The sequence below is a fragment of the Neomonachus schauinslandi genome, chromosome 14, assembly GCF_002201575.2.
Source record: "Neomonachus schauinslandi chromosome 14, ASM220157v2, whole genome shotgun sequence".
Taxonomy (NCBI): Eukaryota; Metazoa; Chordata; class Mammalia; order Carnivora; family Phocidae; genus Neomonachus; species Neomonachus schauinslandi.
Genome location: NC_058416.1, coordinates 83,515,490 through 83,540,491, shown reverse-complemented (window position 1 = coordinate 83,540,491; position 25,002 = coordinate 83,515,490). Strand labels below are relative to the sequence as shown.

General features: G+C 55.8%; 2 protein-coding genes across 5 annotated transcripts in view; one reads left to right on the top strand and one right to left on the bottom strand.

The window, feature by feature from the left end:
• Positions 1–24,293, top strand: SH2B3 (SH2B adaptor protein 3). The gene is made up of 7 exons (XM_021698633.2): positions 1–765; positions 22,625–22,726; positions 22,808–22,899; positions 22,990–23,084; positions 23,189–23,403; positions 23,497–23,668; positions 23,837–24,293. The coding sequence occupies exons 1-7, from the start codon at positions 1–3 to the stop codon at positions 24,130–24,132; spliced, it is 1,737 nt and encodes a 578-aa protein (XP_021554308.1). The 3' UTR covers positions 24,133–24,293.
• Positions 4,797–25,002, bottom strand: part of ATXN2 (ataxin 2) — a 140,269-nt gene continuing 120,063 nt past the window's right edge. For 3 of the 4 annotated variants that reach the window (XM_044921144.1, XM_021698630.2, XM_044921145.1), the window contains one exon: positions 13,262–13,304. The gene's annotated coding sequence lies outside the window, so the exon portion shown is untranslated. Of the gene's footprint in view, positions 5,087–13,261; positions 13,305–25,002 lie in introns of those variants that run through there. The other variant, XM_044921143.1, reaches the window with a different exon arrangement.

Genomic DNA, 25,002 nt, shown 5'->3' with positions numbered 1-25,002 from the left:
ATGAACGGACCCACCCTGCAGCCCTCTTCGGCCTCCTCCGCGTCCTCCCCGTCCTCGTCGGCAGCGTCGTCGCCGTCCCCGCGGGGCTGGAGCGAATTCTGCGAGCTGCACGCTGTGGCCGCGGCCCGGGAGCTGGCCCGGCAGTACTGGCTCTTCGCGCGCGAGCACCCGCACCACGCGCCGCTGCGCGCCGAGCTCGTGTCGCTGCAGTTCACCGACCTCTTCCAGCGCTACTTCTGCCGCGAGGTGCGCGAGGGCTGGGCGCCCGGGCCGCCGGGGTCCCGGGCCGCGCCGCCCGCTCGCGACTACCGGGACACGGGCCGCGGGCCCCCGGCCAAAGCCGAGGCGGCCCCGGCCGAGTCGGGCCCGGGTCCCGCCGCCCCCGCGCTGCCCAAGGCCCGCAGCTCGGAGGAGCTGGCCCCGCCGCGACCGTCCGCCGCCTGCACCTTCCAGCACCTGCGCCACAGCCTCCGCCACATCCTGCGCCGCGGTTCGGCCGGGGAGCTGCCCGCCGCCACCGGGGCCGCGGGGGAGGCGGGCGAGGGCCCGGCCCGGCCCGGCCTGGCCAGGAAGCTCCTGCCCTGGAGCCTGGCCCGTGAGCCGCCGCCCGAGGCCCTCAAGGAGGCGGCGCTGCGCTACAGCCTGGCGGACGAGGCGTCCATGGACAGCGGGGCGCGCTGGCAGCGGGGGCGGCTGGCGCTGCGGCGCGCCCGGGGCCCCGACGGCGGCGCGGACCGCGTGCTGGAGCTCTTCGACCCGCCCAAGGTAAGCTCCCCGCGCGACAGCCCTGCGGGCGGCAGCACAGCACCCGGAGGAAAGCCTGCCTTTTAAAAAGTGAAGAGTTTCTTTTAGACCATTTTAGATTTGCGGAGAAGTTGCAGAGATGGCCCAGGGTTCCCTCGTACACCACACGCAGCCTTGCCTGATGTGAGCATCTTACGTTACTGCGTGCATTTGCATAACCCAGGCACCAGCGTTGGCCACTAGTATTAAGGACACTCCGCGTTGTCTTTGGATTTTGCTGGTTTCCCCTAATACTGCTTTTCTGTTCCAGCATATACCGTATTAGATTCGGTTGTCATGTCTCTTTAGGGGCTTAATGGCTTTGACAGGTTCTCAGGCTTTCCTTGTTTCCCATGACAGTTTTGAGGAGTACCCGCCAGGGATTGTGTAGAAAGTCCAGAGACACCGTATATGGGCATCATGTGGGCTGTGACAGGGCGGTCCAAGTCCTTGACAACCCTGACCCAGATGGACCATGACAAATAGGGGTCATGGGTTTTTCTAGAGGGTTCAAAACTGTCATTTTGATTCCTTTGCATGTCTGATTTGTGGATGTCCATTTTCAAGTGTTAAAAATTCTGTGTGTTCCTTTTTTGACAACTTAATTCAGCTCTGCAGATGAGGCTGGAGGGTCAAGGTGTTCCAAACACCTGACAAGCTCTATCTTTGACTCAGGTGTATCAAGTTGATGGGACCATGTGGCTTTCATTTAATTCCTTTCTCTTTCTGTTATGCTGCTAGAGAATGAGCAAAGCAGATGTGATCCTGGCCCTGGGAGGGTCACAGTCTGAATGGAAGAGACTTAGTTATTCATTCATTTAACAGATATTTATTGAGCACCTACAGTGTACCAGACAGATGCTGATGCTGGGGACCTGGCATCTTAGTGGGAGCTACTGAGGAATAAACCTACAACTGAACATGGAATTATAAATTCTACACGGTGTTCTAAAGGAAGAGCAATGGGGCCTCTGGGAGTATCACTGAGGGGCCCCAATTTGGTGGTTGGGATAGGGTGTTGCCAAAGAATCCTCTTGTGTGAAGTAACCTTTAAACTTCAGCACCGTGTCCCACGCGTACACAGCAGTGGGTGTGTGATTCGGAAGCTTCACAAGTATTGCCATGTTTGCACACACCCAAGTGACCCAGCACCCAGGGGGCTCCCTCCCGCCTCCTCCATGTCAGTAACCCCAGCCACCCCCTCCTCCCACTGACTCCTACTCCACGGATTACATTTCTCTGTTCTTGAACTTCATACAAATGAAATCACGCAGCATGTTGCTTTTGCTCAGCAGAATGTCGTAGGGACTTGTTCATGTTCTCGTGTGCATCAGTAGCTGGTTTGTATGGATGGACCGCAAGTAGCTTATCCATCCACCTGTTGATGGATATTTGGATTGTTTCTACTTTGGGACTCTTATGAATAATGCTGTTATGAAATTTGGGTATAGTTCTTTGTGTGGACATGTGCGTCCATTTGTCTCAGGGAGATTCCTAGAGGCCTTGCTAGGTCATATGGTAAGTGCATATTTATAAGAACCTTCTATATTTTTTCCAAAGTGGCTGCATGATCTTATGTCCCCACCAGCAGTGTATGAGAGTCTTTTTCCATTTCACCCCTGCTAGTGGATGTGTACTGGTTTCTCATTGCGGCTTTAATTTGCATTTCCCTGATGACTCATGAGGTTAAGCACCTTTTCATTTGTTTATTGGCCACTGGAATTAACTCTTTTGTGATGTGCTTGTTATTTTTATTGAGTTTTCTGTTCTTATAGGAGTTTTTATATATGCTGGATTGTAAATATCATCTCCAACTCCGTGGGTTGCCTTTTTTCTTCTTTAATGGAATCTTTTCATGAACAGAAGTTCTTAATTTTAAGTCCAGGTTATCAGTTGCTTTCCTTTATAGTTATTGCTTTTTGTGTCCGGTTTAAGAAAACTTTGCCTACCCAGTTTCATGAAGATCTTTCTTGTCTTTTCTTCTGGAAGCTTTATTTTTGGGCCTTCACATTTTGGACCAAGATCCATCTCGAATTAGTTTTTATGTATGGTGTGAGGTAGGGGTCATAATTCTTCCAGTTGTTCCAGCACGATTTGCTGATGTGACCATCTCTTCTCTATTGGATTGCAATGCTGCTTTTATCCTAAATCCAGTGTCCATTGGTGTGCTTCTGGAAGACTCTCCCTTCTGTCCCCTTGGCCCATGTGTCTGTCCTTAGGCCAACACCACACTGTGCTAATTGCCAAAGTTTCATAGTGAGCCTTGAGCTGGTGACTTTTGGACCACAGTCTTAATCCTGAGTGAAGAATCTCTCAGTGTCAGGGTGCCTGGCTGACTCAGTCGGTAGAGCATGTGACTCTTGATCTCGGGGTTGTGAGTTCAAGCCCCACTTTGGGTGCAGAGATGACTTAAAAGTTAAATCTTCAAAACAAAAAAAGAATCTCTCAGTGTTTCAGGCAGAGGGAACAGCACAGGCAAAGGTCCTGAGATGGGCATTCTGTGTGTTTTGAAGAATATAGCAGAAGAGGCTGGGGTAGTGGGAGCACAGAGTGGGAAGATGGAGCATGGGGAGTATGTGTGGTTAGAGGGTCCTGTGAAGAGTTAGCATTTTATTCCAAACACAACGGGAAGCTGTTGGAAAATGCAAGTGCAGATAAAAACTGTTTTCTCATCATTTTTAAAGTCTTGAGGTTATGACACCATGAAAGGCAAATAACATTCCAAACACATGGTCTTATCTGTGTGACAGCATGGGGTCCCTATAAAACTTCACTTTAAAAACAGCTTCTGGGGTGCCTGGCTGGCTCAGTCAGAGGAGCGTGCGACGCTTGACCCTCAGGGTTGTGAGTTTGAGCCCCATGCTGGGGGTAGAGATTACTAAATAAATACTTAAAAAATACAAATAAAAAATAAGTTAAAAAAAACAACTTCTGCTTTTAAAATAAACCATCTTGGAAAACCAGGTGTCAGGAGTCAAGTGGACCTGAGTTTAAATAATGAATTCGTTTTTTTTTCCCAGTTCTGGGGCCGTAGGCAAGGGACATCACCTCTCTGAGCCTCAGCGTCCTCCTCTGTACAAGGGGCTTGTACAGAGTTCTCGCCTTCTGGCGCTGTTGCGCTAACTGGGATAGCCCCTGGCCCGGGGAGCACTCGGTGTTACTGCTCCTTGTTGTCATGGTAATGACTTTGGGGTCGAGAACACGGATTTATTCCCAGTGCTGGTCTGGGTCCTCAGTGCCCAACTGGGAGGCACCGCCAGGGCTCCTGTTCTTCAGGAGCCCCAATGGTGGGGCCCCCGTTGGAGTCCTGAGGACTCAGAAGTGGTGTTTTGGCCCCTGTGAAGTCGAGGCCTGGGGGAGGGCAGCTGGGACCCTGGGGCTCTGTCCTAGGCTTGGTGGTTGCTCCAAGACCTGGGGTGTCCTCCCACAAAGTGAGCAGCCCTGGTAGGGCCTCTCCCAGCCCCCCCATCAAGTATGGCTTGGCAGAGCAGCCCAGCTCCACCAGCCTCCAGCAGCTCCCCATTGTGTTTGGAACAGTCTAGGGGCTGTTCCTGAATGTTTCCTGGAATGACTTGGAGCATCCAGTCTCCGGGCTGAGGATACTGAGACTATAAGTCTTGATTGAGTGTGCCTGCCAGGTGGGCAGTCTTGACCTCTGGCCCTGGAGTTGTTTAGAGGAGCAGCTTTAAACGGAAGGCAAAGGAAGGTTGCAGGTTCGACAACCAGTAGGTGGTTAAAGGCCTGAGCTCTGGATTCACACCCACGCTATGGCACTTGAAACCTGGAGAAAGTCCTGCTGCCCAGAGTAGGCAGAGGTTTGGAGACAAGAGCTGAGACAGGGAAGCTGCCCAGAGACATGTTCCTTGGGCCTCAGCCAAGCAAATGCCATCCAGAAACTGAGGCCAGGGAGCCAGGGGCTCATGGGTCCCCAAGACTCACCTCTGCCTCTGACCAGCTGTATGACCCTGGCTGGTCTTCCCCACTCGGCCTCATTCTGTTCATCTGCAAGCAGGGGTGAAAGCAGCCACTCAAGCTCATGATGAGGGCTATAAGGGGAGTCCTTGCTAATGGGGGTGTAAGTGAAGGCTAGAGCCAGGCTGCTGGCTGGGGAGCTGGAGGGGGGTCAGAGGAGACACTTGGGGCTATTTCCAGTGTCCGAAGATGGGTGGTCATGGCCTTCTCTGGTTTCAGTGGCATCCCTGCAGGTGGGCAAGAGATGGGCCTCCCTTCTGGGCGCTGGCCTTCAGGAGGAGGCTGGGCATTGGGGGGTGGCCCTCAAAGGCCCCTTGGCAGGAAGTGATGTCTGAGATGAGAAAAGGTGCCAATCCTGAAAGATCTGGGTAAAGGAGTCCCAGGTCAATGAAATGGCAAGTGCAAAGGCCCTGGGGTGGCCATGAACCAGGAGACTTTGAGGAATAAACAAGTGGCCAGGGGCTGGATGGAGGGAACAAGAAGAGAGAAGATTGGAAAGGTGCTAGGGCTGGATTAGGTGGGGGCCTTGTGGCCCCAGGGAGGACTTGGGGTTCTCACAGTATGAGTAGTGGCATGATTCTTCTCCTACGAAACCCTTTGGTCTCTGTCTCCACTCGTCCGGTGGCAACTCCCCCTCCTCAGACATGTCTGAGTCCCAGGGTTGGGCTAGAATGGGGGGCAGCATATTTACTACCTTGAATGGGCACCTACTATGCGCCAGCCATTGCCCTACACACTTGACCTAAAGTCCTTACCCATGAGGTTCGAGGCCACTGGCCCATTTGACAGGGAAGAAACTGAGGCTGGGAGAGGCAAACAGACTCACTCAGGGTCATGCACCCGAGGAGATTGGAACCCCCAATTGCAAGGGGTTCCCACCTCCAAGCCCCTGGCCACACTCTTCGACTGGCTCCCTTGAGCCCAGGCCTGTAGAGTGTCAGCACCCAGCCAGGCCAGGCCGGAGATGTGCCATCCTACTCGGCAGTTAAAAGAAGAAAAAGTTGGATTGGTTACCGATATTTAAAAACAGGTCTGGGGGCTGAGCCTCAGTTTCTCTCATCTGTACAGCGGGGCTGATGGTGGAGTTGTAGCAATGGTCGAAAAGTAACCTTTTAGCCAACATTTATTTGGCGTTTGTTATATACGAGGACCTTTATTGACCTGGCTTCACTGAACCCTCACAGTGGCCCTATGACAGAGCTCCGGGGATTGCCCCCATTTCACAGATGAGGAAACGAGGTGAACAATGATGACCTGTGTGAGGTCACACAGCTCTTGAGTAGCTGGGTTGGGATTGGAACCTCAGGGAGTCAGGCTGCACCTGGGGCCGAGTAAGCCTTCAGAAGGACTTACTATCACTCGTGGCCCCATCTGGGTTGGGGGGCCTCTGTTTGGAATTCTCAGACTGGGAAAGGCTCCCTGTGGCTACCTTGTCCGGTGCCACCTTTTTACAGACTGGGGACACTGAGGCGCAGAGGAGCCGGCCAGTGTCTCCTTCACCCAGCATGCTCTGCCCTTGGCCTCTGCTGCCTGGCCTGGAGAAGAGGTAGAGGAAGGAGGTGGGGGACACCTCAGCCCATAGCCCTGAGCACCCCCGTATGCACCACGGGCCTCGCTAGCCCCAGGAGGAAGTGGTCTGGTTGGGAGTAGCTGGGCTGCTGGTCCTAGGGGTGGCTGGGGGGTGGGCCAGCTGGACAGTGTGGTTCAGAGCCGTTCCCACTCTGCTCCTTCTGAGCTGGGTGGCCTGGGGCAGGTGACTCAGCCTTTCTGGGCCTCAGTTTCCTCATCTGTAAAATGGGGACGTTCACAGCGCCTGCCCATGGGGCTGGTCCTGTGGCGGAGGCCACGGATACAGCGTGTGCTGACTGGGCAGCAGAGGGGCAGCCTCAGGCCCCTGCCTCCAGGCAGCAGACCTTCCTGGGGTGCCTGGAAGCTCCCTGGCCCCGCCCTCCCAGAGCCCATCATCCAGCGGGGAGACAGTCTGGGGGACCCAGTTTGACCAGAGGCCGCCAGGCCTTGGCCCCCTCGGCTCCCCGGCTGGGCCAGTCGTCTGTCAGGAGGAGGCGGGATTGAGGGTGGGGCGGCTGTCGGGGCCGTGCAGCCACGGGCGCTCTGACGGCCGGGCCCCCTCTCCGGAGCGTGCTGGGGCTGAGGGCGTCACCGTCGGAGCCTGTGGCTTGCTCGCTGTCCTCCTTCAGGTTGGCACTGGCACGCGCCGGTTGTACAGGTGAGGAAACTGAGGCCGGGAGAGGCAGAGGGAGCCACAGCCTGGACCCCGGGGGCCTGAGCCTGGAGCTCAGGCCCCTGAGTGTGGGAAAGAGGAAGCAGAGAGAAAGGGATGTCCGCCGGAGGCCTGGTGGTTTCCTCTGGGAGGCAGGAGGAAGAGGAGGAAGAGGAGGAGGGCCGGGCAGGAAGCGGCCAGGCGGGAGGGGGGCAGCCTCCTTTGGCTCGGACAGACTTGGGTTTGAGTCCTGCCTCTGCCCCCTTCAAGCGGTGTGACCTTGGGAAAGGCACTTGGCCTTCTCTCACTGTGCCTCAGTTTCCTCAAATGTTTCCTAGAAATAGCCACGTGACGGCCCTCACCGGTGGGGAGCTGTGGGGCTGACCGAGCTGCTGCCGGCGGAGCTCCGGAGCGCGCCCCGCACACGCGGGTGTTCAGCAGAGCTCAGCGGCTGTGGTCATCGTCGTTACTTTTATTAGTTGTTGTCGATCTGACACAGCCTGGGGTGGGGGGGCGGCGGGTGATGAAGCCATCTCACAGATGAGGAACCAGGCACAGAGAGGTAGAAAGACTTGCCCAAGGCCACACAGCTGGGAGATAGACGAGCCAGGGACAGCATCTGCTACAGGCCTGCCAAGGCCAGGGGTCCGTGTTTTGGCCCCCAGACAGGTGGAGAAGCCACCCACCCTTCCCTGACAGCCTCGTAGAGCTTCATGGGCCAGGCAGAGCCCCAGGGTCCCCGTGGGGAGACAGATGGGAGCGCTAGAGGCCAGTGGCGCCCCAGTCCCTCCCTCTCCCAGGGTAACCAGGGGCAGGAGGCCCCCACGGTGAGAACGGGGTTCCTGTCCTTGCTGTGCCCCGGGCTGCTTTGTGACCCGGGTGGGTCCCCACCCTTCTCTGAGCTGTGAAATGGGCAACAAAGGGGCTTGATCTGGGCCTTCTGGGAAGGAAGGAAGGGGTGGTGGTGGGCAGGGCTCCCATGGGGGCCCCAAATGCACACACAGCTGCCCCATCGGCCCCTTACTGGCGTTCCGTGTGAGATCATTTTTGAAGAGTAGCTTGTCGCTCAGAAGAAACCCCTGACCATGCTGACACTGTGGGCGGATGATATCGGTGTGTTTCCTTTGAGCTCAAATTCTATAAATCCACACACTAGAAAGTGCTCCTGAATCCAGCAGGGGGAGGGTGGCCAACGATGTTCATTTATTCTCATGTTGTGCCCCCAGTGCCTCTGGGGGTGCCTCACCTGCCCCTCCTGCTCCACGGGGCCTTTTGCCGGCTTTCTGGAAGTGCGCCTTCTGTTTTCATTTGTTTGGGGGGACGGGGTGTTGGGACAAGACCATCGCCATGGTCTGGGCTATGAGTGTGGCAGCTGGGGAGACGGGCTGGGAGACAGGTTTAGGTTCAGATCTTGGCTTTCATGTCCTTGACATGTGACTTTGGGCCGAGAGCTTAGCCTTTCTGAGCCTCAGTTTCCCATTCTGGTAAACGGAATGTCAGTATGTGGCATTTTTTGGGTAACTGGAGTCAAAAGCCGGCTCAGCAAGGGCACAACGTGTCCCCACCCGAGAAGGTGGAAGAAGGGGCTTCCTGGGTAGGAAGCTGCCACATCCCAGAGGTGGGCCCCCGCAGCAGCCCGTCCCGGGCACCGGCTGACAGCCCCAGCAGGCGAGGCGGGCCGCGGCTGGAAATCCCCCACCCACTTCTTTGTGAATGGAAAAGGAAACCAAAATGCTCAAGAAGAGATCTCTGCACTCTGAGCGGCTGGCCCTCAGTGGTGATGGGGGGGTGGAGGGGAACTTCCTACCCCCACGGCAGGAGGGGCCGCCTCAGCTTCCTTTTTGGGGCCCCACACCCCTTTTTCCTATCTCCCCTCTGCGCTGGGGAGCAGGCCACTGTTTCCCTCGGGCCATGGACTCTGCAGACCTCTCGGCATCTGGAACCAGTAGGTGACAGCGTCCATGGGGAACGATTGAAGCAGCACCCACCATCTGGCCTCTGGAGCCTCCCTCACGTGGGGCTGATGTGGGGGGTCCTCCCACGACCTGCCTGACCTGAGTCCCGACGCTGGCCGAGGCGGGGGTGCTGCAAGTCCAGCGGCAGCGGAGAAACCCGTCTCCAGGGAACTGCGCGGCACCGAGGGGCCCTGCTTGGTCTCATCTGAAATCTTCGTGTAATCTAGGAAACTCTAATGTACCGAGAGCCTCCACGTTTGAGCTCCTCATGGTTTTGGTTTTGCGTTTTCTGTCGATAAAGCTCATGGCAGAAACTACAGGGCAGTGACTGAAAACCGCCTCCGAGCCCCCTGCCCAGAGAGAGCCAGCATTTCCATTTTGGTAGAAGTCTTTGTGACCTTTCTTCTTGCATTTCCTCTCTAACTTTTCCCCCACATTGCAGTTCCTTTAGCATTCGCTCATTCTTCGTTCTGCACTTCTGTCTGGAGCCCCTTCTGTGTGCCAGGCGCGTGGGAAATACGGGCAGACACCTTAGGACAAAACCCCCAGCCCTGGGGAGACGCACATTCCTCATTCTGCTTTGTGACCTGCTTTTTTTCACTTAACAGGGCTTGGACATTTTTCTGAAATATCTTCTAAGAATGTCTTTTTTTTTTTTTGATTTCATTTATTTGACAGAGAGAGACACAGCGAGAGAGGGAACACAAGCAGGGGGAGTGGGAGAGGGAGAAGCAGACTTCCCGCGGAGCAGGGAGCCCGATGCGGGGCTCGATCCCAGGACTCTGGGATCATGACCTGAGCCGAAGGCAGACGCTTAACGACTGAGCCACCCAGGCGCCCCAGAATGTCTTTTTTATACTGGCTACACAATATTTCATTTACACAGAGAGGCCGTGATGTATTTAATATTATCCAGACTCCTAATTCAGCCATTTCTCACTTTCCTGCTCGAATAGATAGCTGCGTGACAAACATCTCGTACATAAATCTTGGTGCCCATCTCTCATTTCCTTAGGCTAATTTCCTAGAAAGGGAAGTGCTGAGTTGAAGGCTTTATGAGTGCTTCTACAGCCCTCTTGCTCTCTGAGCTTTATTTTTTTCTTTTTTAAAAGATTTTTCATTTATTTATTTGAGAGAGAGTGAGGGAGAGAGCGCAAGCAGGGGGAGGGGCAGAGGGAGAAGCAGGCTTCCCGCGGAGCAGGGAGCCCTTGGACACGGGGCTCCATCCCAGGACCCTGGGATCATGACCTGAGCCAGAGGGAGACCCTTAACCGACTGAGCCCCCCAGGCACCCGCTGAGCTTTATTGAGATAGTTTACAAGTATGTAAAATGAACTTACTTAAAGCGTACAGCAGCGGCTTTTGCTATATTTACAGAGTTGCGCAATGATCACTGTGATCTGATTTTAGAACACTTTCATCATCTCAGAAAGAGACCTTGCACCCATTAGCAGCCACTACCCCCTCTCCCCTCCCTCAACCCTGGGCAGCCACGGGTTTGCCTTCAGTCTCTATGCATTTGCCTATTCGGTTCTTTTTACAGAAGTAGCATCAGAGAATTTGCCAGTCTTTTATGACCGGCACCTTGCACTTGGCATCATGTCTTCAAGGTTCATCCATGTCATGGCGGGTGTCAGCGCCTCACTCGTCATATTCCATCGTGTGGACTGACGTCGCTCCCACTTCCCAGCATGCGGCCCAGCTATCGTGCATACAGGGCTGCGTGAACACTCGTGTGTGACTTTCTGTGTGGACATCCGTGTTTTCCTTTCTCTTGGGCGTATATCTAAGAGTGGAGCCGCGGGGTTATATGGTAATTCTCAGTTTAACATTTTATTGCCAGACTGTTTTCTGTGGCCGCTGCACCATTTTATGTTCCCACCGGCAGCATGTGAGGGCTCCAACTTCTCCACATCCTCGCCAACTCTTGTTATCTATCTTTTTGATTGTAATCATCCTAGTGGGTGAAGAGCTATCTCATATGGTTTTGATTTGCATTTCCCTGATGGCTAATGATGCTGAGCATTTTTCTCATGTGCTTAACTAGGCATTTCTTTTTTTTTTTTTTTTTTTTTTAAAGATTTTATTTATTTATTTGAGAGAGAGAATGAGATAGAGCATGAGAGGGGGAGGGTCAGAGGGAGAAGCAGGCTCCCCGCTGAGCAGGGAGCCCGATGCGGGACTCGATCCCGGGACTCCAGGATCATGACCTGAGCCGAAGGCAGTCGCTTAACCAACTGAGCCACCCAGGCGCCCAACTAGGCATTTCTAATGCTTCTGGTAGATCCTTTACAAATAGCCTTCCAGAAAGGTTATACCCACTTATTTTCTCATCACCAGAGGTGCCAGCACTGGCTATTATTTTAAAAACCTCTGCCAACTTCTAGATGGAGTGGTTATATTGCCCTTTCTGATCGCAGTGGAACTGACCATTTCTCTCTTTAAAAACCATTGAGTATTTATAATTCACATGACGTAACATTTCACCACGGGAAAATGCAGTTCATTGGCTTTTAGTATATTCACTGTGTGCGCAACCATCACTACTAATTCCAGAACATTTCCATCACCCCAGGAAGAAACCCTGTACCTATTAGCAGTCAGTCCCAATTCCTGTCCCCACCTGCCTCCCCAGTCCCTGGCAACCACTAGTCTACTTTCTGTCCCTATGGATTTGGGCCATTTCTCTTCCATTTCTTGGTCCTATACATTTTTGTGACTTACAGGCCATTTATAGCACTGTCTGCCTTTTTTCTTGTTGATTTGCAAGAGCTCTTTACATGGATGTTAGCTCTCTGTCACATGTTGCTAATATTGTCCTAGTTCGTCATTTGACTTTTCAATTTCTATCATGAGGTTCTTCATCTCTGGAGGTTTTTAAGTCTGGGCAATAAAATACAGTGATCTTGGGCGCCTGAGTGGCTCAGTCGTTAGGCGTCTGCCTTCGGCTCGGGTCATGATCCCAGGGTCCTGGGATCGAGTCCCACATCGGGCTCCCTGCTCGGCGGGAAGCCTGCTTCTCCCTCTCCCACTCCCCCTGCTTGTGTTGCTGCTCTCGCTATCTCTCTGTCAAATAAATAAATAAAAATCTTAAAAAAAAAAATACAGTGATCTTTTCCCTTACGGTTTTGTTCTTTGCTTTTTCTGCTTCAGGCCCCTCCCACCCTGGATCAGATAATCACTTAGGTTCTATTCCAGTTTTGTCTTGGTTTTATTTTTCACTTCTAATTATTTAATCCATCTGGTTTTTATTCTCTATGGCTGGTGTGATTTCCTGTTGTTTTTTGATGTCCGTGAGATGCTGTGTGTGAAGACGCATCACACGGTGAGCGCTCACTGAACGCGGGCTCGGGGTAAGGACAGCTGGTCGGCCCGGCTGAGCTCCGAAGGGCGGGACACCCCGGCACCCCGTGGTGGCTGAGCTGTGGCCAGGGTCTTGCTCTTGCCCTGTCTCCGTCCTTCCTGGCGCCCCTGCAGCCCCCCGCGCCCCAGAGACTGTCGCTTCCACCTCTTCTGAATCAGCATTCTTCGAAGGCAGGCGGTGGGTCCCAGTGGTGATGAGCCCCCTCTCGGCCGCCGACAGAGGCTGTTAGTTCTCAACCACAGCACTTTCCACCCTCGGCTGACGCGGCGGCCGCAGCTGAAGCCCGCGCTGCTGGGACGAGGCACTGCCCCGGCCGCTCTGGCTTCACAGCAGGGCCCCCAGTGGGCACTTCATCCAAGCCCCTGGGGACACACATGGTGGTCACCTGCAGACTCCGGTGGCCCATCAGTGTTCGGGGGGGGGGGCCGGGGGTGTCCAAGTCCACATAGCGCACCCTCCCGTGTGCCGGGAAGGCCCAGGCGGGCAGTGCCCGCTTTGAGGCTTGGGCACACCTGGACACGCGGTGTGGCCTCTGAGCCACGGCTTCCCCTTCTGTCTTGACCATGTAGCCTGGGGCAAGGGTGGGGGATGCATGGGCCTTGGGGCTCTGTGGCCACGTGGGGGCAGGGACGATTCGGGGGGGTGGGGGGAGACTCCGGGAGCAGGATGTGGTCGCTCAAGGTGTGGGCTGGCCGCAGCTGGCTTGCAGCGGGCGACGGGGCAGGCGGGGGTGGGGGGTGGTTCTGGCTGCGTCCTGACCCCGCTTGCTCGGGACCATCTCTGGGCTTGCTGGGTGCCTGCCGAGCACTCCCAGACTAAGAGGCCACTTCCGTCCGCAAGAATGTTCCCGGCCAGCCAGGCGGACATAGGTTAAATGATTGAAGGTGGTTTGCTGAACTTCCTGTGACGTCCGCTGACTCTTCACAGCGGCTCAGCTCCAGGGTCCAGACAGTTGTTGCTCCTAATCTGCCAGCGCGAGAGCCAAAGGTTTCGGCTGGGAACGGGTGCGCTGCAGGGAGGGCACAGCTTGAGTACAGGGCTGCAGGGCAGAAAGCCTGGGAGGCGTTAGCATGCGGCCGGGCCAGAAAGGGTGGGGGGCACTGGCTACCTCCGTTCCTGCCCCTGTAAGGCTCTGTCCTGGGTGGTGCCAGGTGGGGTGACTTGTCACCCTGTGGGGGGGGCCAGATCAGCTGGTAAGGGTGCCAGCAGACTGGCTCCTTGGTTCATCTGTTCAGTCATGCCCACGAGTGGGTGTGAGGCGTGTGGCACTTCCAGGAGTGGTCCCTCCTAAGCCATGGCCCCCCCAAACTTGGGTGTGGCCTCCCCCCATGGGTGGGCCTTGGAGTGGAAGTTCACGCCTGTCCTCACAGACGGTTCAGCCACACTCAGCCACTCTGCGCGAACCAGGGCACCCGCATCTCAGGAGGGGCTCGAGTGAGTGTCGGGGAGATCCCAGGCTGGTTCTGTTTGTTGGGGGGCTGTCTCTCTTTGTATGGGGGGTCTCTGTCTCTGGGTGTTTGTCAGGGGGAGGTTGCTCTAGCATCTGAAAGGAGCTTTGTGTCCCTGTTGCTGTGATTGTGTAGGGAGAGGGGGCTTTGTGACTATGTCACTGTGAGTCTGACGTGTGGGGGGACCCTTATGGGCATGAAGGGGAGCTCACTGCAGGTGGGGCTTTAGACAGGCCCCCAGGCCCTGTCTCAGCATTTCTGGCTAATCGCCTACACTATAGGGCCTCCTTGGGGCCTCTGATGGTCCAAGAGTGGAGAAGGGGAGAGCAGATGATAGGGACTCTGTCTCTAAGCAGGACTGTTTTATCTGGGGGTCTCCCTTTCTGGGGCTCCGGGGGGCTCTTGCTTGCCAGGGAAGAGGGGAAGCTGACTTGATCCATGTGGCTTTTCCAGAAGCATCTCTCATCCCTTTCCTGTTCCCCTGAGAGGGGACATAAGGCAAAGGGGCCAGACCAAGGGGGAGATCCAGCTCATAGTGAACTGGGTGAGTCTGGGCCACTCCAGTGTACTCGGGCAACAGGCAGGTCTGCTTTCAGAAGCCCCAGGGGGTGGGTTCCATTATCATCCCATTTTAGAGAGAAGGAAACAAAAGCACAGGAAAGCGAAGTGATTTATCCCGGGTCACGCCAGAGAGAAGTGGCTGAAGCAGGCATTTGAAGGGCCTGTGGAGCAGGGGTTGGGGCCCAAGGAAGGAAGTGACCTGTGGTCTATAGTTCCAACATTTGTTCAGTCCCTGGGACAGGCTTACTGCCTTCAGTTTGCCCCCAAAGGAGCCAGGGAACAAGACGGGGGGGGGAGGTAACTCACCACACCCCACATCTGCCTCTGCTTCCCCACATCTGAGGGCTGGGGCCCCCAGCACCCGCCCCAAGCATGTCCTCTGGGCCGGACCCGCTGCTGGGCACCCCTCAGAACAAGGTTTGGTGCCCTGTCCCCACCCCCAGAGGAACTCCCAGTCGGACGGTGGGGGCAGCTGCCTCATCAGGAAATTATGGCCAGGCCTGATAAGACCCATGCCGAGGGAGAGGCACAGGAATCGCACTAACCACCTCTGAGTGACCAGAGCAGGCTCCCTGGAGGAGGGGAGGCTTCCCCTGCTGAGGCCACAGTCGGGATCGGGCACCGCGTCCCGCACACACAGGCCTGGCAGGGGGTTAAAGTGCTGAGGTGGAGGATCAGGAGTCTTGCTTTCAGCCAGTCCTCTCCCCCAGCCAGCTGGAACCCTGGGGGGCCCGGCTCACATCCCCGACTGCCTGTCCTCCATTCCTCCCCCGACCCCAAAGTGCCTCCTCCAGAGCCCTCACTTGCGTGGGGGTCCGCAGTGGGGGCCACGCCCTGTGCCCCACCGGTCCCCAGCACGCAGGGATGCCCGGCACGCAGAAAGCTCATCGGAATACCATCTGCCAGGACCGTGCTGCGTGAACAAACCAAGTCCCCACGGAGCCTGTTTCACAGGTTGACAAAAGCAGGGAAAGAAGTAAAGGGGTTTATGTGATGGTGACTGTGAATTTAGACACTACCCAAATCTGCGAAGAGCTAGATTTGTGAAGCCGTGGGGGGCTGCCTTCCAGAGGGAACGGCAGGTGTGGAGGCCTGAGGTGGGAGTGTGCTTGGTACGCTTAAGGAAGGGCGGAGGCCAGGGCTGCACTCAGACTGGGAGTAGATGAGGCCCGGGAGGTAATAAGGACTAGGTGCTGTAGGGTCCTGCAAGGGCCATGGTGAGGACTTGGGTTCCTCTTGGCAGCGAGATGAGGCCCACAGACAGAATGCTGAGCAGAGGACAGTGGGGAGTAGCCCAGGAAGGACTGGTGGATGGCAGCTCTGTTTCAATGCTGCCCACCTTTTGGGAGCTCAGGAGGTCACCCTGTTTTCTGGGCCCTCACTCTGTAGTGGGGCTTCCCTGGGAGCACCCCCTCTGCCCCCAGCAGCTGCCTGGCTCCAGATTCCATGCCCCCAGCATCCACCATTCTGCCTCTGTGGGATGGACTGCACCCAGTGCCTGTGGGGCAGGGGGTGGGGCGGGTGGGGCTCGGGTTAAAATACAGACCTCAGGCTCACTTGCAGAGGGTCCAGGCTGGACTTGTGATCAGCACCCCTGGGAGGTTTTCTTAGCCTTGGCACCGCCTCTGGGTGGCTGGAGGGGCATGGAAGGCCCCCACCACTGTTCCTCAGGCAGACAGATGGCCCAGAGCAGGGTGGTGAGGGTCTTCCCACCAGAGTATCACCATACTTAATACTAAGGGTTGTCCCTTACACTGGGACAATGACCTTCCTGCTTCCTTGGTCCTGGCACCTCTTCGGTATGATGCTCTTTTCCGTGAAATTGGAAAACATTTTTAAACGGTGGTGGCTTATGAAGTCAACAGTCCAGAAGCCACTGATGGACGGCCCAGGCCGCAGTGCCGGACAGGTGCTCCTGAAGGGGCGTCTGTCAGCATTTCTAGCCCCAGCCCACTCCCCTGCCATCTCCTGGACTTGGCTGTACCTTCTGGCTTCTGAGCCGTGGCTCTTGCTGTGCTCTTAAGCCTCCAGCGCCTTTCCTTCTCTCTTTTTCACTTTGGGGTGTTCAGCAAACACTTAGAGCCACTTACTCTGTGCCCTGCTGAAGGCAAAGGTGGAAAGAGAGAAGGGAGGACTTCCGGAGCTCACGGTGTAAACTGGGGGGACAGCTGTGCGGGCTGACTGCAGTGGGACGAGAGGGCGGGGGGGACAAGGAAGAAAGCTTCTGCAGAGAGGGGCCTTTTGCTTCTGAGCAGATTGGTTCTTCCTAAGGCTTGCATTCATCTTCCAGGACCTTCCCATACCCACCAGAAGCACCTCTGCACACACCCTATCACCAGATCCTCACAGGAGGGTAGTGGCATTGTTAGGTCTCATCAAAGTGAAGACAAGCCGGACAGGTGTTACCTGTCTGTTCATAGAGGACGAGGCCGAGTTACTACTGAAGGTCAGGACTGCCAAGCCCCGGAATGGGAAGGTTGCAGTGTGGCAGTTACGCAGGCCCCAGAGAGGTTTCCGAGTAGGACACTGGGTGGCTGCAGTCACGGGAACAGGTTTCTCTGCTCCGGCACTTCTCAGAGCCTTCTGTGGACGGTGTGTAGGGTTCCCCACGCACAAGAGGCTGCCCTCTCTTGGGAGAGTTCCTCTTTGCACTGGCCACCAGGTAGCTCAGAGACAGGTATGCAGCAAATAGAACTCTGCTCTGTGTTCTAGCACTTGTCTCCCTCCCGCTCAGAGATCCCTATAATCTTTTTTGGAGGTGTGTGTGGGGAAACAAGTCAGGGTATTTCCTTTTTCTTGTACGTAGGCTGGCATTTTGATACCCATCAGTAAGACTTGATTGAGCATTTTCCACAGTGATCCTTCCTTCCTTCCTTCCTTCCTTCATTCATTCATCGCAGCAGCACCCATTCCAGGCTCTGGGTGGGAATGGGGCGGGGGGGGGGGGGGGGACTCAGTCATCTAGGACTAGGATCTGGAATTTGCTCCGAGTCTTTTAAGTTTTCAAGCCCTCATCCAAGACCACCTCCCATCCTCCCTCTATTCCTGAGAGGTCAGCAAGATCTATTTACTGTCCCCATGTCACCAAAGAGGAAACTGAGGCTGTGGTTAGTGCCGTGCCCAAGATTCCAGAGGTATTAAGTGGTGGAGCTAGGACTCATCCAACCACCTCGAGCCACTGAGATGCTCCCTAGAGGGCACGGGTGTGGGGGCAGAAGCATGTGGCTTGGACCTAGATCTCCAACTGTACACAGTCTCCTACTTCCTGTCCCACTGCCGTTCTTTGTAGGAGAGGAGTGAGGGCCCAAAGCCCTGGGAGAGACAAGACTGCCAGGGGGGCTGCTGGGGTCTGGGGGATTCCAGATGGTGAGACGCCGCTCCTCGAGGCTTTCACTGGATAAGGGCTTCTCCAGTGGCAGGTGGGATGCCGTGGATGGAGTAAGGCCATTGTGAGGGCCTGCCCTGCCCACACCACTGGGCCCTCTGTGCCAGGCCCTTCGCTACTTGGGTGTGAATTAAGTGCTGGTCTGGCCCAACTAGCAGGTATGCTGCTGTCGAGATATTTAGCATAAGCTCCCTGGAGCTTCTGAAGTGTACATCAGGTGCCCTTTCCACATCTCTGCCTTAGAACAAGCCCAAACTGACCCCCACAGCCTCAGGACCACACGGGGACTTCCGGCGCCCTACTGTAACCCCCTCGCTGGGTACAGGAGTCCCATCAGCCTCCTCAGGTGCTCATGTGCTTTCCCACCTCAGCGCCTTTGCAAGGGCCATCCTGGTGCCTGGGAAGCTCAGCTATGCTCTCCTCATAGCTGAGGTGAGCCCACATTGTTTCTGTGGCCCTTCACAGCTTCCCCCACCTGCCTGTCTGGGTCCTGTCTGGGTCCTTCCTGTCTCCTTCCTGTCGGGCATCTGTCTCCCTCGTTACAATGGAAACTGTACGTGAGTCCGGGACTGTGTATCTTGTTTCCGCTGGGGCACTGGCACCTGGAGTTCCGGGAGGGCTTGGCTAGTCCCTCTGCTGGGGTCTTGAAGGAACGAATGGTGATAGGCCCCATTCAAGGTGCTTGTGAGGACATGGTGAAGTGGGATATAGCCTGTTACCTTGGGAGACTCTGGAAGGGCCATCCCTGCCCTCAGCCCATGCTTGTGGCCCTGCTCTAACTTAGCACATGGGGAACAGCAGCAGGTCATGGGACAATTTCTAGGTGACAGCATGAGGAAAAACAAGACAGAGAGAGGTCTGGTTCCAGTTGTCAGACTCAATCCCCCTAGGCAGATTTGAAGCCCAAAGCCCCACCAGTGGGGGCAAGGGGACCCGTGGGTCAGTGGGGGTCGGGGAGGCCCAGGTAAACCCATAGGTTGAGGCAGAGATGTCCATGCCACCCTCTAAAAGAGATGACAAACCTAGAGCCAGAATGGTACAGTCTTACAGAAACACATGGAACTTTCTGCCCAATTTTAATGTCCACTGAAAAGACTAATTGTTCTCTTAGGGCTTACCCTGCTCTCTGGCTCCTTTATGTTCTCGGTCTTTTAAAACAAACTCAGAAGCACCTGAGTGGTTCATTGTGTCATCTGCATAGTCACGTTGAAATACATTTGTAAAAAAAGATTTTTATTTATTAGTGAGCACGAGCAGAGCAGGGAGGAGGAGAGGGAGAAGCAGACTCCCTGCTGAGCAGGGAGCCCAATTCGGGGCTGGATCCCAGGACCTGGGGATCGTGATCGTGACCTGAGCCGAAGGCAGAAGATGCTTAACTGACTAAGCCACCCAGGTGCCCCTGAAATACAACTTAATATAAACTACATTCTGTTGTTTTCCCCTTACTTTCATTAGGGCACATATATAGGTAGGTTAGACGACATGTGGATTTCACTGCAGGATGGGCTGAAAGAAGACACGTGTGTGTCCAGTCCCTGGGCCATTTGGAGGGGAAGCTGTCGTACTGTAACCACAGTGGACCCCAGGCTTTACCCAACTTGGCTGGCCTCACCCCAGCCTAGAAATTTAACAACAGCTGTTTGTCAGGCCGTTTTTTTTTCCCCCACTTGCAGTAGTTCACCCAGTCACCATAGCACCCATGCAAGGAGAGAGCGACTATTAAATATCTCTGCTTTATAGATGACAGCACTGACGGAGGACTGAGCCACTTGGCCAAGGTTATAGAGGAAGTGGCAGAGACAAGACTGAACACTAACATCTAGAGGGATAAGAGAAGTATAGAGCCTAAAGTCAGGTACAGAAATGCAAGCCCTACTGGGGGGGGCGGGGGACAGTGTCAGAGCTGATCTGCATCTTTGCCTTTGACCTTCCTAGCAGCTAGGGCAAAGGAAGAAATGGGTTATTCCCCCTGGAATCACAGCGGCCATAGGAAGGCAGCTAGCTTTGTGGATGCTGGGCGCCGAAACTTGCTTCCCAGGAGGGCATGTAGTGAGTGACATGCTACTTGCTTACACCACATTATCTGGAGTGCTTTGGCCATTTCAGTCACTCAGGTGTGACTCTGAGGTGGGTCCAGAGAGCAGGTGGGATAGAGAGCATGCTAGAGAGGGGAACCTGGAGTTCCCTAATGTTCCTGTAGCTGCTGATCCAGCCCCAGAGTTTGGGCTCAGCTCTCCATCCCAGTTCTGTCCCACTACATTGCTCAACCAGGAAGGCAAGCATTGGTCCTTCCACATGTGACCAGTGCTCTCGAGTCCTGCTCTGGACCATCCAGCTAGGGCTGTGGCCACAGGCAGGGTTTATCCTGCCGCATGTGCTCACTCGCCCCTCCAGTCTGGGCAGAGCCTCTGGCCGCTCTCCACCATCAGCACAGTAGTTGGTCACACCAGCTCTGGGGTTCAGATCCCAGCTGTGCCCCTAGCTGGGCAGCAACAGGGGGAGACGACTGGGCTGGCTGGGGCAGCTGCCTGAGAGCAGTCAGCTAGAACCTGTGTCCGCTTAGCCAGGGGGGCAGACGGGAGGCAGCACCCGTGCAGCGGGGGCGGCCGAGGGGGGAGAGGGGAAGCCTCTTCACCACCGCCTGCTGGGCCAGCAGTCCCTCAGCTGCTGGGGAGAGCGCAGGCAGGGAGGCCCCGCAGTCAGAGTGAAGCCGGTGGCTCTGCTTGTTCGTCTCAGCATTCACCCTGGGGCCAGGGCCCAGAGCGGAAAGGGAGGAAAGGGAGACTCGTTCTGTTCCCTCTTGGCCTGGCCTACTTCCTCCCAGTGATCCTGAGGGCCCAGAGCCAGTGGGGAGACTTGGGGGCCAGGCAGCGCCAACTGCAAAAGCAGGAGAAGGAAGGAAACGGCCCATGTACCTTACCCATTTTGCAGAAGGGCAACGGGCTCTGAGAGCTGAGCCATGCGCACTCCAGCACGCCCAGGGCCCATGTCATTCAGTACTGCGCCCCACATCTCACGGGCTCCCAAGCTAAGAAGCTGGGATATGGGGGACACATAAGACAAACCTGAAAGATAAAACCCCCCGGCTGGTGGTCACTTAGAGCTGGAATGGACTGGCCACCTCTCTGAGCTTGCTCCCTCCTTTACCGCGTTAGTGAGACGAGGCAGTCCACCACGGCAAACGTCAGGGGTTCCTGGAGTTGTTACTCCCTCCGGACTACTCCCCAGGCTCCAGGGGGAGCCTGGACTGGGAAGAGCCCCCAGTTTGGCCGACCCTCTCCTGCCAGGCTGCCCCTTCCCTCCCTGTTCACCAGCCCTCCTGCAGGTGGGGAGTAGCTGAAGGCAGGTGGCCTGGCCCTAGGGTCACCATCCTTCTATCAGAGACACCTGGTGCCTGCGTGTCCCTAGCAGTTACACACGTGGCTTTGGGGATGGGCTCTTGTACTTCTTGAAAAGGTAGCTTCTGCCCAAGATGTGGAGGTCAGATTCCCCCAAAGCCGCAGTGCCAGGAACTAGCCTTTGGGCCTGCCTTGTTTCCATCCCTCTGCCCCTGCCCTATGTTGGCTTGGTCGGGTTGGTCCTTCCCAGGTGGGCCTGACTGTCTCCTGGTCCTTGGGAAGAGAGAGGTACTAGAGAGATGGGGCCCAGTCGAGCCTCCCTGTTCATTCCCCCATCATCTCTGGCTCCTGCCGTTCTTACCTGCTTCTGGCCCCTGCTGGAAGCAGCCCTTGATTATCTCATGACCCCAGGAGAAACAATCTTATCACCCTTATCACAAGAGGAAAAGGAGGAGATGGGGGTGGGCAGTAGAAGGGAGACCGCCTTTCTGAGAAACTGCTGCCCTCGAGCTGCTGGCTCCTGTGTTATAGGGTGCCCCAGAGCTTCCTGCTCTTCGGGAACAGGCATCTGCAAGGTCAGCCCCTGCTTTAGCCAGGTTCAGTCAGGACCCAGGAGAGGAGCCATTGCTGGCAAAGGGGCAGGGGACCACTTCCCATGCACTCTGAACCTCGTGTATGTTGGATGTCACAGGAGACTCCTGGGTCCAAGGTTTTGTGTAGGTTTCCAGCTGGTTCTGACTGAGGCCAGCCATACCAGGGCTTGTCCCTTTAGGGATGTTGGCAGAAGCCCCAAGAGCCTGTGGCTAAGCTACTCTGCCAACCTCCACCCTGCAGCCAAATCCACCCCTCCTTACCCTCAGACTTGAAGACAGGCAGATTAGTTAGGTGTGGCAGTTTGAGGTACTAGGCTGTATACTGTGGTCAGAGGGAAAAACCTCATCTACCCTCCCTCAGGCAAAGGACTTCACCTCCAAAATTTGAGTTTCATCTCTTTGAGATGTAGTGAGAGTATCTGTTTCCTACAGCTGATGTTAGGTCAGGAGAGGCCTGTGCTAATGAGGAACTGATGGGGGGTGGTGTAGAAACTAAAGGTAGGACAAAGGCCTGGGCCCCCTGGCACAGTCAGCGCCACAGAGGGAAACCCAAGCCCGTGACTTGGGTTGGATACCCTCAAGTCCTCTCCAGGCTTCTTTTGATGAGGGGGTCAGCAGCCGTGTGATCTGGCTGGGTTGGGCGGCGGGGGGGGGGGGGGCTCTCTGCTCCACCAGTGGAAGGAGAAACAGATGTCAGCAGGCAAAAACCTGTCAGAGACAGGTTCAGGTAAAGAGGGGTTGGCCCTCAGCTAACATAGGTTTTGGAGGATCTCAGTGTGTGGGGTGTGGGAATGGTGCTTAGAGGCTACAGGAGAAGGGCCCTCGGCAAGGCTCCGGCAAGCCAGAATGCCAGACCTTGTTCCAGGCTTGGGGAGCCTGCTTAGCAGCACCATGAGCACTCACTCACCCAGCTAAGCCCTTGGGGAGACTGCAGAAAAAGAGAGGCCTGGGTGGGTGAAGGGCCATGAGGGACAAGCCGCAAGTGCCCCCCCTTGGTCTCCTAGAGTTCAAAGCCCAAGCTACAAGCAGCCTGCTCCAATATCCAGGAGGTCCGGCGATGCACACGCCTCGAGATGCCAGACAACCTCTACACCTTTGTCCTGAAGGTGAGTGACAGCTTCTCCCTCCCGGGGGTCACATCCACACAGCCAAGGCACGCACATAGCCACTCCCTCCCTCCCTGCCAGGTGAAGGACCGGACGGACATCATCTTCGAGGTGGGGGACGAGCAGCAGCTGAACTCCTGGATGGCTGAGCTCCGGGAGTGCACAGGCCAAGGGTGAGGCCCCAGACCATAGGGCCCCACTCCTGGCCCAGCTTTTCCTACTCCCCTGCTCTACCCAGATCCTAACCTCAGCCTCTTCAGCAGGTTGGAGAGCACAGACCCAGAGACACATATTCCCTCAGCCCTAGAGCCTGGCACATCCAACTCTCCGAGGGGAAGCACAGATTCCCTGAACCAAGGTGAGTGGGTCCAGGGCTCTGTCCTCTGTGTAAGGCAGAACCAGCTTCAGCCCAGGACGTAAGGTACCCACAGGGGGGTCACCACCACTGATCTTGTCTACCAGGTGCTTCTCCTGGGGGGTTGCTGGACCCCGCCTGTCAGAAAACAGATCACTTCCTGTCCTGCTACCCCTGGTTCCATGGCCCCATCTCCCGGGTGAAGGCAGCCCAGCTGGTTCAGCTGCAGGGTCCTGACGCTCATGGAGTGTTCCTGGTACGGCAGAGTGAGACACGGCGTGGAGAGTATGTGCTCACATTCAACTTCCAAGGCATAGCCAAGGTACAGGGCATGGTAGGTGGGGCTGGACCCCCCCCCCCCAACCCCAAGTTCAAGGCCCTCTGGCCAGTGGCTGAGCCTCCTCTCCTCCTGTAGCACCTGCGCCTGTCGCTGACCGAGCGGGGCCAGTGCCGAGTGCAGCATCTCCACTTCCCCTCCGTCGTGGACATGCTACGCCACTTCCAGCGCTCCCCCATCCCGCTCGAGTGCGGTGCTGCCTGTGACGTCCGCTTGTCCAGCTACGTGGTAGTGGTCTCCCAGCCACCAGGTGTGACCCTTGGTAAAGGGGGTGGGTGGCACAGGGAACCAGGTAGAGGGTAAAAGCCTGCTGCAAACCCAGGGGCACAGAGATCTGTTTTTGTGTTCTTCCAACATCCGCCCCCTGTCACATTAAGACTGACCATGTCGGTCTCTCTCTCGGTCACTTGTCCCCCAGGTTCCTCCAACACTGTCCTGTTCCCCTTCTCCCTCGCTCACTGGGATTTGGAGCTGGGCCTTCCCCACCTTAGCTCTTCTGGCTGTCCGCGGGGGCTTGGCCCAGAGGGTCTCCCCGGCCGATCCTCTCCCCCAGAGCAGATATTCCACCTGGTGCCTTCGCCCGAGGAACTGGCCAACAGCCTGCGGCACCTGGAGCCTGAACCTGCCAGTCGAGCCCGGGACTCAGACTACGAAATGGACTCCTCCTCCCGGAGCCATCTACGGGCCATAGACAATCAGTACACACCTCTCTGACGGGCAGTGAGGAATCCCAGGCCTCACACATGCCCCCGAGGAACACAAGCAAGCAGAGATGTGAACTTGTGAATGTAACTTTCTTTCCTTCCTTCCAGAGAGAGATTTAAGGGACACTGCTAACTGCTCATTCCAGTTTGGATGTGACCCTTCTAATAGGCCTGTTAAAGGGCCTCCTGTATGTTTCATCAGTCCATCAATTGGCTTTCTCCTTATTGTTTACAGATGTAGTTCTTGTTCGCAGACGCCACTAATTCTCGCCCTGAGTCCCCAGGACCGGTCCCCATCCCTCTTACAGGACGTGGTGGGGTGAGGGCCAGAGCTGGTGGCGGAACCTGGGTTCTCTTTCTCACTGACACTGTCACAGCTGATGGTAGACTTTCGGGGCGGGGGGGGGGGGGTCGTCAGGAAGCCCAAAACACTAACAAGCCCTGGATTCTCATATGGTTTGCCAGTCCACGCGGCAGGTCTGCCAGCACCCATGCCGGAGATGAACACACCACTCCTGCTTTGCCTCACAGCTTTAGGACAAAGCTCAAAGTTAAAAATTGTTTTAAACATTTTACCTCAAAGGATTCAGGTTTTGAAACTCAATTATTGCTTATTTCATTGCACTCTTTAATAGCTATGCAAACCCTACTTGACTAGTTCCAGGTCTGAGCCAGCATGCCTGGCTTCCATGTTTTTTTCATCCTCAGGACAGTCACCTGCTGAGTAGCCACTGTCCTTCCCTAAATGTAGAGAAGTGAAGTATGTCACCCTTTCAGGGAAATTCAGGCAATTACTGAAATAGGAGGGTGGCAAGGAATAGTTCTACCCTGGTGCCTTATGAATAAAAAACTGGATTCTGGTTTATAGCCGCTTTCTGGT